This window comes from Podarcis tiliguerta, assembly GCF_965153285.1.
Source record: "Podarcis tiliguerta genome assembly, chromosome: 12".
Taxonomy (NCBI): Eukaryota; Metazoa; Chordata; class Lepidosauria; order Squamata; family Lacertidae; genus Podarcis; species Podarcis tiliguerta.
The window spans coordinates 33,416,708-33,434,198 of NC_139545.1; the positions used below are offsets into that span (position 1 = coordinate 33,416,708).

The 17,491-nt window shown below is 41.3% G+C and overlaps 1 protein-coding gene across 4 annotated transcripts in view; it reads left to right on the forward strand.

The window, feature by feature from the left end:
• Positions 1 to 17,491, forward strand: part of CDK6 (cyclin dependent kinase 6) — a 102,341-nt gene that overhangs the window by 72,903 nt on the left and 11,947 nt on the right. For all 4 annotated transcript variants that reach the window (XM_083405505.1, XM_083405507.1, XM_083405506.1 and 1 more), the window contains exons 6-7: positions 9,470 to 9,520; positions 17,052 to 17,187. In XM_083405505.1, coding sequence (XP_083261631.1) covers positions 9,470 to 9,520; positions 17,052 to 17,187 — 187 coding nt within the window. The remainder of the gene's footprint in view (positions 1 to 9,469; positions 9,521 to 17,051; positions 17,188 to 17,491) is intronic.

Below are 17,491 nucleotides of genomic sequence, written 5' to 3' on the forward strand. Positions count from 1 at the left end.
GGAATCTAGGAGTAACTCACAATATTCCAAAGCAGCTGGGGGCAGGTGGTCGGGAAAAGAGGACAGAAATGGAATGTTTCAGAAGAGTGATATAGGAAGCTCCCTTTTACTGAGTCAAACTATTGATCCATCTTTCACAGTACGTATTGTCTACACTTTTACTGGCAGTGTTTCTCCAGGAACTCAGGCATGGAGACTGTTCCAAGCCCACCTGGAAATGCCACTTATTTACATGTGCTCTGCTACTGAGCTATAACCTTTCCCCATAGGGCATATGTTTTGTTTTCTGCTGATCCATAGTTCATGACTAGATATGTGGACTTAAGTTCATCATTCTATGGGCTTAAGCTACTAGCCATGATAGCTGTGTTCTGCCTCTGAATGCCAGTGGCTGGCAATCGCAAGTTGGGAGCGTGCTGTTGCACTCACGTCCTGCTTCTGGGCTTCCCATAGACATTGGGTTGGACACTGTGAGAGCAGGACTAGATGGGCCATTGGCCTAATCCAGAGGACTCATTTAACCTTCTTAGAGGGTAGATTGGTTGAACCTTAGGAGAAATTTATTGATGGCAAGAGCAGTTCAAGAATGGAACCAATTACATTGAGGGGTGTTGGGCTCACCTTCACTCAAGGTCCTCATAGAGAGGCTGGACACATTGGGGATTCTTGGGTTCAGAATTTCTTGCATTGACCAATTATCTTACCATGGTGTGCTTGAGCTCCATGATAATAGACTATTATCCAGACATAGTTGTCTGGAGCAGTTTTTCCCCTTTTCCATGACAGCAAGCTGGTCATCATGACCAGGTCAGAATGTATGTTAATACTCAGTGACGAGCTATTCTTATCTTGCTGTGCGTCTCACAAATAAAACTGCCTATATATTGAGATCATCATTATGCATTAATTTCAGAGTGCCTGACACATTAGTTAACACTCATAACAATGCCTTGTGCTCAGGCTTAAAAGAAAAGCAACAGCCAGCAGATCGAAGGCATATGGAAAAGAGAATGGGAAGGATGAAGTTGCATCTTGAAAACAGGTGGCTCCTATTTAGCCCTTAGATGAAAATCACTTGGCTTTTCAAATACATAAAGAGGCATGTAAATAACTTAACATTCTTTTCCCCCTTTAACTCATTATTTCTTGAGGCACTTCAGGTATATCTAAGGAGTATTTTTAAAAGCACGTACAGGCGGCAGTGACCATTTTGCATGGGGGTTCCATTCCTACCCGCCCCCCCCCATCAATGGAGCATGCATAAGCCTGCCCTGTTCTGCACCCTTCTGGGTCCCACAGAATGTGTGCAAAATGGTCACTGCCTGTATGCATGTTTCAATATAAGACAATAACAAAGTACTTCGTAATTTTGATGTGAAATCAGACTCCATGTAATTTTGTCAAACAAACTGATTTAGTTAAATCAGAGCAGCCAAACTGGATGAACTCAACACATTTGCCTAGTCCTTCCTGCTGAATACTGTATATTGTATTGTTTTGAGCTCAAATCACTATGGTATATACTATGTACAAAGCATCAATTTTCTGTCTGCTGTCACGAGAGCTCTTAATTTCTTCTGCACGTGTTTAGTAAGCTTTGATAAGGCAAAGCAGCTGCTCCAAATTATATATTTTACCTCATCTTGCTTTCATGGCTTTTATGCCAAAACCCAAACAGCTGGTATAAAAGTTGAAATTTCACCTTGTGCTGCATAATAGCATGGTATTTAGTGTTGTAACGGTTTCCGATGCTTTTATTGTTTTGAAAGTCTAACCTTCTTCTGAAGCCCTTTGCTAATCGCCCATGTTCCATTAGATATAATTTCAAACGTTTGCTTTATCTGGTTTTTAACTATAAGTGCAGGCCACACTGTGAGCCATTAATTATCGCTTGATATAAGCCACAGAGGTGGTACCAAGTATACCTTGATCAACAAGCTGGGCAAATTAAAAATGTACATCAGTGGAAAACCGAATCCGGCATTCACACTGTTACTCAAGCTATGCCTGTTTAAATTAGGTTACATTATTTTTGTTTCGTGGCAAAATTCATATATTTTTAAAAGGAAGTGGTAGAGAATAAGGAAAGATCAATGATGTTGATGGAGGATGCTACCCCATTACCAGCATACAATTAAGATTCTGTTGCTAGACCAGTTGGATTCTGTGTGTTTCTGGCAGCAAAAGGGCATTCTCAGCCCCCTAATAAAAAGTACAGTAGACAAACCCAAGAGACCATTTTGGTTTTTTAAAGGGTTACATGGACAACATCTGCCTTTAAAGGTGAAGGACCATAGCTCAGTGGTAGAGCATCTGCTTTTCATGCTGAAGGTCCCAGGTTCAATCCCAGGCATCTCTGAGTAGGTCTGGGAATGCCCTGGGGAGTTTGAAACCTTTCCTCAAAGATTCTGTGTTGCATTGTCCCAGCATGCGTGGCTTAATCCATGATTCATTGCTGCTTATAAAGCATTTAACACAGTTTTTAATTCTATTTTTCAAACACCGGTGTTTTAGTGATAGAAACAGAAGATGGTGTTAATTGTTCTTCTACAAGGTACTTGTAACATTTGAGGTAACCAATAAGTTGACTGCATTTGTTTCTTTTTTTCTATTTGCTTTTTGCTCTGGTGTTAGAAAGGCCTCAAGTAGGTAAGAGTTAACTTCCTTCATGCTTTCATTCATGTGTGCAAAGGCTTTCAGCTGATACAAGTAGGAGTATGTTTGGTTAAGCAAAGTTTATTCCATGAGAAACTGACCTACTGGCATTAAACATTTGCTGTTCAAAGGTTTCCCATCATAGCAGTCTGATTAGAAATATTTTCAGTTGGTGAGGCCCAAAGCAAATATGTCTCAAACTTGGAAGGTAGAACTAGGTGTTTTTAAATAAAAAACATTCTAGTATGTTAGAAAGGAATGGTCTTAATATACAACTGGTGGGACTATACATCACTCTGACAGCCTCCTATTCAACTGCCCCTCCATAGTAAATTGGCACCCCCTCTTTTGCTGTTACAAGTATGTTTTGATCAGTGAACTGATCAGTGATTAAAGACTTAAATTTATGAAATGGTCATTCCAGATCCCTTTCCCCAAATGACCATTCAGATAACCTGAATGCTGTCCCATTGCCAGTTTTGAAATAACATTGGCCTTTGCGCATGGAACGGGAGGCACCTTCATGCCCTTTGCATTATGTAGCAAAATGTCTTGGACTGGCCCTGTTTTCAAAAGAAGCAGTTCACGTGCTCATCTGAGAATCATTGGGTGATGTACAGCACATTTTCCAAGTGAAAGAAGAAAACAGCTGTCATCATATTCACTTAATGCTGATGTTAAGTGGTCCTTACCCATGATCAGATTGCAAGTGAAATAGGAGAACCCAAAAATAAGATAGTAGTTTCTTGGGCTAACACAAGTTATAGTCCACAACATCTGGTGAGTAGCCACATTGGCTAACATACTGAATTAGAATGGAGGTCATACTTTGATCATCTGTAGAATTTTACATTACGTTTCATTTCTGAATTGTTTCTGTTTTAATTGTGCTGCTTTTTCCTCTAACCATCCAAAAGGAACCTCTAACGTTGTTGTTGTTGCTGCTGCTGTTGTTTCCAGCTAATTCTTAGAATTCTGGACTTCTCTGCCCAGCCAGAGTTTGTGGAGTGTCAGCTGGTAAAAGAAGCGCTACATAGTAAAGTGAAGTTCTTCTTTGTGAAAAGTTCCAAACCTTTAAAATTTTGCTCATCTCTGTAAGACCAAAAGAACAAACAGCCCTAACTCATGTAGGGATTAACACAGTTTGGCACAAACTGCTCATCAAGACTCTTAGTTGCTTTGCTACGACCGAGTAGCACAGTTAAGCACTCTGTGACTGGGATGGGGGACCTGCGGTCTTCCCCATCTTGTTGGAGTCCAGCCAGTAGGGCCCGTGGTCACGGATGATGGGAGCTGGGGTTCAACAACATCCAGAGAACCACATGTTCCCCATCCCTTCCCAATGAGGTCGTAACACCGAAGAGTCATTGCATACTTGTGAGGGAACCACAGGTGCAGCTAGAGCCTTCTTTTCCGTATTACCTGGTGAAAAGGCAAACAAGATTTGAAAACCGAATCACAGTTTTTTGCATCGGCCTCCAGGAGCTGCACCAGTAAAACTACAAAGCAAGTTTCAGCTTTACAAGATTCCTTATCGCGCATGTAAATAGCTCATTTGGATAATGGCCAAGGTGTGTAATCTCACTCTTTGATTTTTTAAAAAAAAAGTTTTTCCCCCTTAGAAGGAAAGCGGAATCTAAGCAGAGTTGACTATAATCTTCATGGATTCCTTATCTTGTTTCAAGGTTCATTACCTACTGAAAGGGTTGACATAAAAATACAGTGTCTGTATTCTTTGTCACCTCCCAGCTTCCCACACTGATCTCTCTAGAACAAATCATATGACCCTTTGCAAATGGCAGAATGAGAGCTAAGAACCCCAATGTTTCCTTATAAAATGGATGCCCGGTAAAGCCGTCGTTTGATTGCTGCATTAGCTTCTCCACTTACCAGTCAGCATGCAGTGAGGTTTGTACATTTTCTAGCACACCACAGTATAAATTGAACTAAGAACAAGCCAAACAAAACACTGGAGTGACCCAGTGAGACGGATTTGATTCACATCTGACCATGTGAATCAACCTTTCTGTCTGTCTGTCTGTCTGTCTGTCTGTCTCTATTTTTTTTATAAGCCACTTTTTTCAACAGCTCAGAGTGCTCAAGAAAGAATACAAACTATATGCATGAGAACAGTATAAATCAAAGAGCAAAACTAAAATTAAATAGAACACAGCTGAGCCAGAATAGCCACTAAGAATCACTTGTCTGTTGACATAAAAATGTATTGCACCCTTTCCAAAATCTTGCAAAAAACGGGCTTTCTTACCTCAGTGCATTCCACGGTCTGACACTCCACATAGAAAAAGTCTTTCCCTTAGCTACAGTTGTAATGATCAGACAGTGCTCAGGGCTACCACCCCCATCTTAATAGATGTATAGCTTCATATGGAGCATGTGTGGCAAGACAGTCTTTTGAGTATGTGGGTCTCATGAAGAGGTTTAATCTTGAAACCAGAGCCTTTGCAGATCTGTAGCTTTTTATGTAGTAAAATTAGTCCAGGTGTCCAGATGTAACTAGGGGCTCATCCACACCCACAATTGCCCCACCACTTTCCCCGGAGTAAACCTGTGGTTTAGTGCTGAATCGAAACAAACGGCAATTGAGTTTTCAGCAGATTGCTGTTGGTTCTGATTTAGCGCTAAAGAGCAGGTTTCTTGGGGGAAACAGTGGGGGAAGGGAAAAACCACTTGGAACCATGCCTAGAAAGCACGGGACAAGTGGTTCTAGGCACAGGACAAGCAGAAGCATGGACGAGTCCTAACATAGTACCCTCCAGAGGCTATGGAACTCCACCTCTCATCAGCTCCAGGTAGCATGGTTCATCTCTGATTTGGAATGTATCTTCCAACCACCTCCCATTATTAAATGGCTCCAAAATCTGTTTTTTTATGGAAATAACTCAGTAATAACTCTGCTTTGCGCCCCAGTGAGTCTTGTATTTCTTGAGCTTGAAGCCATTCTGTAGACCTCTCTTGAAACTCACAGGGAAGGATCAAGAATCCCACTGGATACTTCCAAGCTTTTTCACATATGGCTGAGGTAGCTTTCTGGACTATGCACTATGTTGTTATTATTTATAAATCATGCTTCAGAAAGAGATTGTGCATGTATGCCTCATGGGTATGTATCAACATTCACTTTATTCTGGATAATAGTATCTCAGACAACTCTTTCCTGTTCCAGCAACAGCTCATCTGGCTATAAACTCTACTTCCGCTTATACATGTATATGTAGGGGGGAAGGCAAACATAAAGTGTATATCTTAACAGTGAATGTTTTTAAACGTTTGCAGTAACATGTGAAGGCTGTAGCCAATCACAAAGGAAGGGTGACAATTGTTCATGCATCTGTTGAATGTCCAAAGTGCAGACCTACACTAGGCTATGTGGAGTCCATAATTTCAGACATTCTCCAGATGCAAATGGGATCATAGAGAGTTTCTGCTGTTTGGACATTTATCTGTAACAGATATATAATACTTCATTTCTGGGTGATAACATAATGTTCCACAATCTATAAGAAGGGTTCTGGCATTGAGAAGGTTGTTTTGGCTGTTTACCTATACTTTTATGCCTTACAGCCAGGGTTGTGCCAATAGCCATGTCTGCCAAGGAAATTTACCTAAAGGGATTTGGTTAGCAGGCCTTGTTCATTTGACTTTTGGAAGCACATCACTGAAAACATAACCACCACCAAAACCAAAAATCTTTAAAGACATTAGAAGCAAGAAACCAGCTTGGGAGGTGGTGGAGTGGTGAACTTCATTAGTGGTTTTTAAACAGAGGTTGAATGACCACCTGCCAGGGATTCTTCAATTGTGATTCCTGCATTGCAAGGGGTTGTATCCTTGGGGGTCTCTTCTAACCATAATTCTATGATACTTTCCAGCTTTGTGCTCTACTGCAATTGGACTTGGTCACATTGGGCTCAGATGCAAACTTAACCCTATCAGATTCCTGCCATTTCAGTGTGCTGGATGTTGTGGTAATTTTTGGTGCCATTTCAGATTAAACTCATATTGCCACCTACAAAATGGTAGGCCTATTTCTAGAAGTAAGCACACATTCAATAGAAATTTCCCCCCATCTAGCTGTGGCCGAGTCATTCTTTTTTATTTTTGGTAAGGAAATAACGTTTGCTTGTAATCATGCTTAATAGCGACATTCAGATGAACTTCCTCCTGCACTGTGTCTCACATCCACTTGCACAGACATAGTAACTGAAAGGAAAGAAGAGGAAGAAGTATCTGACCACACTGAGAAGTTTCATGCTCACAGAGAGACAACCAGGAGCCAAGCAGAGCTCATCACAGGAGCTTGCATTTGAGTAGAAGTAACTCAAAGTGGGTCCAAATTATGCAGTGCTGTCAGCTGTGGCTTGTGAAAAAAATTCCCCATGGTTGGTTTAGAGCTGTAAAAACGAGGCTGTATCTCAAGATGCTGAAAATATTGAGGATTTTATTTTCAAAGCAATCCCTCACATTTCAGCCAATTATTATTTACAGCTATTCTGCAGGGTGCTTTCCAACTTTTGCATTTTTTGCATTTTTGTGTACAGCACAAAAACAGAACTGAGGAGAGCCCAAGCAACATTAGAGAGGGATTTTGTGAGATTATCTCACGTTGGGGCTGTGACATCTGCTAGTTCCTTGCCTGCCATTTGGACTCCCTGGGCTCATAACACAAAGACCTTCCACTGGAAAGCAAACTAGGGTATTTGACATTGTGCTGTCATTATTTAATTTTGTGGAAGATCCAGACACCTCTTTCTCCTCCCCCCGCATTCAGTAAGCGTGTCAGTTCTAGGGAAATCACATGTTCCCAGGATATAGGCTGCAGTTTGCTGGGAAAATATGATTTTCCCTTGTCTGGTACATCTGTTTCTGCTTGGTGGTTCCTCCCCATAATGGGAGGTTTCAGTTTTAAATATTCAATTTTAACACTGTTTTTATGGAGGCTAGACTAAGCCAATAGAGAGGGGCCATAGCTCAACGATAGAGCCCATGTTTTACATGCAGAATGTTCCAGGTTCAGTTCTAGGCATTACCAGTTTAAGGTCAGGTAGCAGCTGATCCCAAAGATGTCTTCCTCAGAGCTAGTTAAGAAAACTGTGTTTTGTTTTGTTTTGTTTCAGTTGTCATATTACCATCATTCCTCATTGTGTTGCTGTTGGTTTCCACAGTTCAGGAAGGTTGAGCTTGGCGCTGTTGCTTCAGTAATAAACCTGTTCAGACTGAGAGCATATCAGAGGAGCTGGAGGTTCCACCCCTTCCTGGTTCTTTGTCAGGACTTGACTTACACATGCTTCTTCCACCTCTCAAGTAGCTAGTTGAGCACTTTGCTGGTGGCATTGAAGCTCCTCCCTGGAGTGTCACCTTCTCCAATCCTGTGGCCCTGGGGGGTGATTGGCAGGGTGTCTGGCGGTGGGGCAGGAACCAAGTCAAGCAGTATTGAGACCTCTGGTCCTGGGGTGAGAATGTCTGGATCAGACAGCTGTTCACGGAGGGAGGGGGGAATAAAAATAGAGAAAAGCCAACCCCACCGCTGCCTGTCTAATTCACCCTCTTAGTAACATGGTTGTTTTTTTAACAGACCACAGAATAGAACCACACACATCTTGGCAAATAAAAGCAGTTGTTCCTCAATAAAAATGTTATAAATTCTTCCACCTTACAGTTCTGTAGGGAGTTGCTTACATAGTCATTGGACTGTGGTGGGTTTTAAAAAAAAGATTGCTGTTATGGAGTTCCTGTCATTTCCTTGAAGGTGACAAAAATATTGGAAGGTTGACGACCACAAGCAGACATTTGAATTGAGTGATATGAGTGAATTTGCAACGCTCTTTCGAGAATATTTGATGCTGGATTGTGGAGAAAGTAAGAACATCACGAGAGGCAGCAACCATCTTAGCTGGCTATACTGTACTAACAATGACAGAATCCAGATATTTGTGTTTGGAAGTTATTTCTCTTGGTTTTCATCTCTGGCTTCCAGCCCAGAATTTGAGGCTGCTGTATTGGCAGTTCTAGAGGGTCCCACGTGGCTCTCCGTAGTGTATTTGGATTAGAAATGGGAGGTCTTGTTTTTCTCCTAAACACTAGTTTCCCTTTCCTATTGTACATACTTGGTAGATTTTGTCATGCTGTGAGGTGGTTTCCAATGAGTTAATCTGTTGAAAATGCTTTGATACTCATGCCTGGCTCAGGATGAGTCATTCTTAAGGAACTAAGTATAAGGCTTGCAAAAATAGGCTTTCTACCTTTAATGCATGTGGCTTCCTTGTTGCAGAAGACATAAATAGGTTCCTCATATTCACAATTAATTTTGTTTCTATTGTTTGGATAAGGAATAGCCCTGACATTGGCTTGTACATGGAATGTAGCTCTACTCATTTCAAATGCACAACTTATGGAGTTGCTGTCAGTGGCACTATTAAACCCAAAGCATTTGTTTTAGTCTTATGAGACACACATAGAGCTTCTTTTTAAAAAGACTTTTCAGCTCTCACTTGGGAGAAAAATATTATGTTGGAAATGGTTTGGGAAGAGTGGATTCTAACAACCAGCTTTTTCTCTCTCAGTGAGCATTGATTTTTACAGTCTCCAAGTGGTGGGAAGCAACTGAACTGTCAGAAGGGTCCAACAAACCCCGCAGCTAGCATATGTTGGATGGATTTCAAAATGTATTCTTTTGGTTGGTCAGACACTGAAGAAGCTAAAGCAGCCAAGACTGGGAAATACATAGGAAAGCTAGATGAAGGATGTTAAAAAAAATTACTTCAATTACAGAAGGTGTTTCTGTTTTTCTTTTCAGGGCACTTTTTCGTGGAAACTCGGATGTTGATCAGCTAGGAAAAATCTTTGAGTAAGTAATAGCTTCCTGCATTTTTTTTCACATAATTGATTTTTAGTGCAATAAGTGCACAGGAATCATTCATCTGTTGCTGAGTCCAGATACTGCCCTTCTAAATAAAACTTCTATCTTACTTTCCAAGCATTAGATGTGCCTTTTTAATAGGAGGGGCAAATCCCTTTCTTCAGATTGACTGCTCTATAGAATGTCACCAGCGTCTGTTGCCTATTGTCTTTAATGATGTTGGTGACAGCAATGCAAATCCCCCTCCCCACTTAGTGAAATTCTATTATTTAATTTTTTTAAGAACAAACATGTTAGCAGTCTCTTCCATGTCTGTGTTCCATGAGAAGTGCCACAATTCTGGAATCAAATGTTCATCCTACAATTGTATTGAGTCTTCTTGCTTTTTAATTTCATAAAGTGGCAAGGCTTCCCCCTAGTGCCTTACAATTTCAGGAATTTTTGTACAGTGTATTTCTTTTCTAGGTGTACCCTAACCTGCTATGCAGAGGCAGCACTGGATCATCCATCAAATCTCTTTGCTTTTGTTTCATACTATGGCATAGCTGTAGGGACGCGGGTGGCGCTGTGGGTTAAAGCCTCAGTGCCTAGGGCTTGCCGATCGAAAGGCTACAGGTTCCCCATCACTGCTTTATGTGCAGATAATAGTTTGTACCACTGCAGCAACTGGCACTGGAGTACCCAGTCTTGGGACAGTTTACGGAGGATTGCTCCTATTGAATAACAGAAATTCTGGGCTCCTTTGGGAGAAAGGGCAAGATACAATTTTAATAATTAAATTAAATTAATCCCCTTTGGCACTGCAGTGGTCCGCTGCTTGATACCATTTGTAGTCAAAATGGGACTTTATTTTATGATACATATTTTAAAATCCTAATTCTATTTGTTTCCCCTAGTTAAGTCAGTATAGTGTTTTAAAAATTGGGATTGAATGGCAAGTAGCTTCTGCTCTAGTCTGCTACTTAGAGTTCTGCGTTGTTTGGCACAACAACCTGCAGAAATGAAAAGAAAGACTTCCCGATGCCTTTTTAACACACTTTTTAGGAAACCCTTTCTTCAGCTGTGGAAGAATGACCAAGCTATGGATAGCATAGGTCATCAGTCTTGAAGAGCGGCTGCATGCATGAACTGCAGACATGAATGGTAGAGAAGTGATGCTCAGCAAACTCAGGATGGAGAATAAAAACAAACAATGTATTAACAGGGAGCTTAAGCTTCGGCTAGGCATTAGTGTGCAAGCCTCTAAGCACTGACTTCTTCGTTCTCTCCTTTCTGTTTCTTATGCTCATTTTTATGTAGTCTTTCTTACTAGAATGTGCACTAGCCCAGGCAACATGACCGATGGTTGTTTTTAACCATCAAGCAAGGAAGCCTGGGTTGTTGGGGATTGTTTGTTTATTATTAAATTTATATCCCACCTTTCCTCCCAAAAGAGCCCAGGGTGGCAATATATCACCAGAAATCTTTAAAAATAAAAAAGAGTGGCCCATACATAACATAAACACAGGATATTTTAAAAATTAAAGCATATATGCTCCAGATCCACACATGCAGCAGACTTCTACAGCATGCATCAGATGGGTAGATGCCCACTGAATGCATTGAAGAAAGAGGGTGAAAGGGAGAAAAAGCTCCTGCTCTTTACTGTGCTCATATTCTTCCCAACCTCAGTTTTACATTTTTTATTTCTTACTGTTGACAGTTTAGTAACATTTTTATTTAAGCGCTATTCTGTATATTCTGTCAGCAATATTCCAGTATATTGAGAAGGCTACAGTATGTTGGGGCGCTTTAGTTTAGAGAAAGGTAAGTAAAGGGGGATATAATAGGGGATATCGGAATCTATTGATTATTTATTTAGCATAAAACAATGCATGGTATTGAGGAATTGGATAGAGAACTCATAATAGTAGAACCCGGGGTCCATTCAACAAAGCTGCATGTTAGAACATTCAAGACAGATAAAAGGACATTCTTTTCATCTAGTACATGGCTAAACTATGGAAAGCAGCTGCTGCAAGATATAGTGACAGTAACTGGCTTGAATGGCTTCAGATTTGCAGGGGGATAAGGCTACTAATGGATGCGGGTGGTGCTGTGGTCTAAACCACAGAGCCTAGGACTTGTGGATCAGAAGGTCGGCAGTTCAAATCCTCGCAACAGGGTGAGCTCCCGTTGCTCAGTCCCAGCTCCTGCCCACCTAGCAGTTCGAAAGCACATCAAGTGCAAGTAGATAAATAGGTACCACTCCGGCAGGAAGGTAAACGGCATTTCCGTGTGCTTCTCTGGTTCACCAGAAGTGGCTTAGTCATACTGGCCACGTGATCCGGAAGCTGTCTGCAGACAAACGCCGGATCCCTCGGCCTATAGAACGAGATAAGTGCACAACCCCAGAGTCATCCGTGACTGGACCTTATGGTCAGGGGTACCTCTACCTTTTAAGGCTACAAATGGCTACTGGTCATGATGGCTAGATTTTACCTCCAGTACCACAGGCAGCATGCTTCTGGATGCTTGTTGCTGGAGTATACAAATGGAAGAGTGCTGGGACACTTATGGCCTTTTGTTGTTGGCTTTTTGGCTTCCCATGGGCATATGGTTGGGCAGCTGAACTACAACTCCCGTCAGCCTTAGGCAGGCATGGCCAATAGCCAGGGGTGATGGGAGTTGTAATTCAGAAACATCTTGCGAGCCAAAGGTTCCCTACACCTTTGGAAGATCATGGCAAGGAAAGGAAATCTTATTTTCTCCAGACCAATTTATTCAGTTCTGAAAAGCCACTTTTTCAAAGAGCTTTTTAGAAAAGAGTCAAACAGTGCTTTTGCCAAAGTTATCACTGTCCAATTTTAAAACTGTATCGTATCTGTCTCTGGAGATTTTTATTTTGGACAACACGATTTCAATAGCTGGTTTTTGTCTTTACCAAGTTGGCTTCCATTTCCTGTGTGCTCTGCCCCACTGTATATGACTCATCAGCATGGCTAATTTGTCATGCCCCTGAATAGCTTTTCCTGCGCAGTCTAGAAAAAGTCAGCCTTCAGTGGTTTGGTCTTTTTGGCGCTGGGAATGATCCCTTCAGTTCATTTATATATGGCTTTACTAGATAAAGAATGCTTTGATATGTGCACTGTGCGTTTTTTCATGGCATAAGAAGCATGGCTGCAATCCTTTTTTAAAAAAATAAAGAATACAAATTATTTATGACATTTCTGGTGGGGGAAATGAGCCAGGACATGGCTGAGCAGCCAGAAAACAGCTTTTTCTATTTGTTTCTAGTGGGTGCAATTACCTGTGTGGAAAAGAATTTCCCCATGAATCCGAAAGAGAAAATGCTATGCCAACTTGAGCAGCCACAAGACATTCATTATTGCAAGTCTTCTTGCAGCGGCAGGGAAATGGCCAAGTCTCTGTTCCAGCTGTACTTTACTATTTCTAGCATTTCTCTTGCTTCAGAATAAGCTTAGTAGCACTTTCCTGTTTCCACAACTGGCAGTCCCAAAAATCTAATTGATAGCACAAAGATGCTGCTTGCATCTCTGAGTGGGCACATACATCACGATTTGTTTTCTGCGGACTGGAGTAGGACCAGGAATGGGCAGAAGATAGATCAGGCTCTAAGTGGGAGATCTCTGGGTGCTTTGAAGTATGTTGACAAGGGTTCCGGAATCGGAGCTGTTTAACAAATATTGATGTTGATGTTTTAATGTTATATTGATTTATATAACCTAGGTTTGATTATGCATTCCTTTTATATTGTACCTCACTCTGGGATCATTTTAATCAAGGGCAGTGCAGAAATAAGTAAATAGTAATGGCGACCACAAAATTAGTACTCCCAGCTTTCTAAAGAGGGGGGGCAGGAATAGAATTAATTCTGTACAGAAGGACTATGCCCTTGGTTCAGTTCTGGTGCTCAAAACAAATTTCTGGACTCCAAATAATTTAATTCTAAGTGCTTTTAGCACTCGAGTCTGGTTGGGATTCTAGGGGGGGAAAGTAGATTCTGCAAGTCTAAAGCCTACCCATCTCTGGAGTATGTTATCCATGGAAATACTAAGCTTACACAGGTGCAATGCATAAAAAGAGATAAAGCAAAGCATAAGGTAAGAAGCAACTCCTTTCTCTTTGCAATGGGATATGTGAGAGGAAAGAGAGCTTCCACTTTGGTTGTATATATCCACCTCCTCAAGACAAACTGTTGTGTAATGCTGTCTGTGCTGTTTCAACTCCTTGCCCTACAGTTTCCTGCAACGTTTTAAGCGAGAGCCATTTCTGCCTCGCCTCTCATTGCTCTTTTTGTGATGTTGCTTATAGAACCAAGGGAAGTGCACCAAGTAGTTCAAGAGGCAGCAAGTAGGAGTGGTCGCTGTAATTCCCAGGGTAATTGTAAAGTTCATTTGGGATTATAGAATCCTAGGGCTGGGCTGGACCAAAAGGCTATCTGACCCCACTTCCTGCTGTGATGAAGGACCATCCCTCCACCCATCTGCTGCTTTCCCATACCTTGTGTTTATTTTTCTCATACATGGGCAGAAGGGCAGCTGAACAACCAAATGTGTTGAGCACCTAGGAGAAGCTTTGTAAAAATACCAGGGCTGCGGTCCTGAGCACATTCGAGTGGAAGCAATTTCCATTGCAATCGGTGTTGACATCATCAGTGATGTTGGTTTTCTGGGAAAATTTGAGTGGGAAATCAGAATGCACATTAGGATAATTTGTATAGGGAAATTTGCATGGGAAAATGTTCAGTTTGCATCAGAAAAAATTATCAGATCCCCTAGAGTGTATTCTGATTTAGTATACACTCTAGTTACTTGCATTTAGTAAGTGTAGCAAAATAATTAGAAATGGCCAACCTCACTTTATACTGTATTTGCATTTTGACAGCCATTCATTGTGACTAATGAACTTATGAAACATGGAATTTTTCTATGGAGAAATAAGCGCTGGAAAGGTGTCCTGCCCACATCACTGGTCATCACTATTTACTCCTATATTTTTTATTTATTTGCAACTAGTTCTCAAGGTGTTGATTCATATATATTTACATGAATTGTAGTTAGGTCATGTGTTTTGTGTATCTGTAAGAAACTTTACAGCATGCTGTCTATATGCGTGCTCTGGTCCATGGGGTCACGAAGAGTCAGACACGACTAAACAACATCATCATCTATATGTTGACTGCATATCTTGCATTGCCCCACACTTCAGGGATACATGCATGTAACTGCCGTCATGTATGTCAGTCCTGGGATAAAATAGCAGTTGTGGGAAGCTGAAGTAACTCACTGTCAGTCACCTAAAAAAATACATCATGTTATGATGAAAAAATGCTAATAAGTATTCTTATTATTAGGCACTGTGTGTGTGTGTGTGTGTGTGTGTGTGTGCGTGCGTGTGTGTGTGTGTGTGTGTGTGTGTGTGAATGAATGAGTGAATGGAAAAAAGATAGGACAGTCACCGTCCAAAAACTCAAATCTTAATAGGAATGTGAAATACAATACAAAAGGAGAGAAGAATGGAGAGGGAAGAAGAAAACAAATAATAAATAATGGCATCACTAGGCATCCACAGTTAATGTATATGCAAATACTTAAGCCTTTATATAGTAAACCTGCTCAACCTCTACTGAAAAATAAAATAATAAACTGATAAAGTATTGGGGTTGTATTCAATTAAGTTTTATTCAGAGAATATTTTTTTTCTGTAAACCACCCTGACACCTGCAGGTATAGGGTGGTATATAAATTCAATAAATAAAATAATGAAATAAAAATAATGAAATACCTACTGGAATTAATGACCCTGTTAGCTGTGCCTATGGATTTTAAAGGATCTACTCTGAGTAGGACCAATGCAAACTATTTGTGACATTTCTGGTGGGGAAAATGCATTGAATACAACCTTTCCTCTCCCATTAATTGTGGTTATAGTTTTGTTTCATTTTGCATTGATTTCATTTTTAGTTATTTTCACTTATATCCCGTTCAGAACCTCCCAGCAGTTCACCTGGGCCGCCCAGGCCGCCTTTCTCATCCGGGCTGGGCTTTAATAAGATACCAGCATCTAGTGTGTTTTGTATCCTCTGGTTTTTTCCTGTGCTTCTTTTGCTTCTCGGCTAATCCTGTTATAAGGACATTCAGTTGATGTTATGTGCCATCCCGGGGTGTTTTTATATTACATTGTGGAGGAATTTTAAATATCACGGGGAAAATTCTGCATTAGTGTAGGCTTGATTTAAAAAAAAAAACTGACATAAATAAAGCTGCTATGATAAAGACAGTTGCAACAGAGGAAGTTGAAAGCTATTTTTTTTTATTTCTGACTGTACGTTTAATTTGCTAGTAAACCATGCATGCAAGACTCATGAGTTTGCACAACGGTCACAACAAAATCAACCTGCTTATGGGAGGTCTTCAGCACTAGGCAGGATCTGCAAGGTTATCCTGTGCCTGTGGGTAGCCAAAATCAGTACTCCTGACACCTGCAGAATGTTCCACCTTGAGATACAGTAACAGCTTCACTAGACATGCTCACTAAAAGAACGGTTCCTGGGAAACTAGAGCAGTGCTGCCGCCTTGTGGCGCAACACAAACATTTCCTTCTTGTTTCCCAGCCTTCCACGTGGCTTTGTGCCTCAAAGGAATACTAAACCCAATTTCAAATGCCAGTTTTGCTTATAATCTGGTATGAAATGACAGCTGAATATCTCAATGAGGCATCCATCAGGGATCCCTACTTCCCTTACTTTCTGCCGGCAGCCCTGTTTTTTAAACCTTCTGCCTTGTCCACTTAATTCCCAGCTGCAATCAAACTTTTAGGTACAGTATGTATAACTGCATTTGCCTACATTCCCAGGCAAGGATCTCCCATTCTTCTCTCTCTCAGTTGCTTTTCAACATTGTCTGTTTTTGATTCTAATCTCTTTGGGTACAGACACCTGTATGTTTCCCCTTATGTGGCCATAAGCTGCAATGCCACTGAAAAATAAGAACAGTGATAATAAGTAAACTCTGATATATCCTGATACATTGAGGTTTTTCTAGCTGCAGTCCTAACCCTCTAGCCTTGGAGTGATCCCCATTGAATTCTAATTGGCTTTTGCTTTTTAAACTTTGAGAGTGGAGGGGTGGAGGATTTGGGGGGGGGGGCACAGCTGGCTCAGTCACTAGGAAGACTGAATCAGCTGCTTCAGGCAGCAGAAGCCCCCAAGGTGACAGCCCTGCGGAAACCCCACCTGCTCCAGCACAGAAGCGGTGCCAGCGTCAGCTGAAATCGTGTGAGGTCTTGCTGAGTGTGCGAGATCTCACATGATTAGCATCAGCGATGGCACCAGTTTGGGGGGAGTGTGCTTTAGAGGGATAGTGCCAGGGTGTGGCACAAAGTGCATTTTTCCAAGTGGCTGAGATATGTCATCAGATAGTGAAAAAGCAGCACAGGGGTGTGAATGAAGCAGGAAGTAGTGGTGCTTTTCTTGGAGTTAAATGCCTGATTCTTTCTTCCTTTCTTCCTTGCACAGTGCAATTGGGCTTCCCAAAGAAGAGGACTGGCCCAGTGACGTTGCCCTCCCAAGGAATGCTTTTCCTGCTAGAGATCCACAGCCCATTGAGCTTTTCGTAACGGATATTGATGAACTAGGCAAAGACCTGCTGCTTGTAAGTGTCTGCTCCACTGAAGCTTTAGAAACTAGCTGCTGCCAGTATCACGGTACCCAAACAAAAAGCAATATGCTTTATACAGTGGTACCTGGGGTTAAGAACTTAATTCATTCTGGAGGTTCTGAAATTGTTCTTAACCTGAGGTACCACTTTAGCTAATGAGGCCTGCCACGCTGCCATAGCACGATTTCTGTTCTCATCCTGAAGCAGAGTTCTTAACTTGAGGTACTATTTCTGGGTTAGCGGAGTCTGTAACCTGAAGCGTCTGTAACCCGAGGTACCACTGTATATGAAATTAATA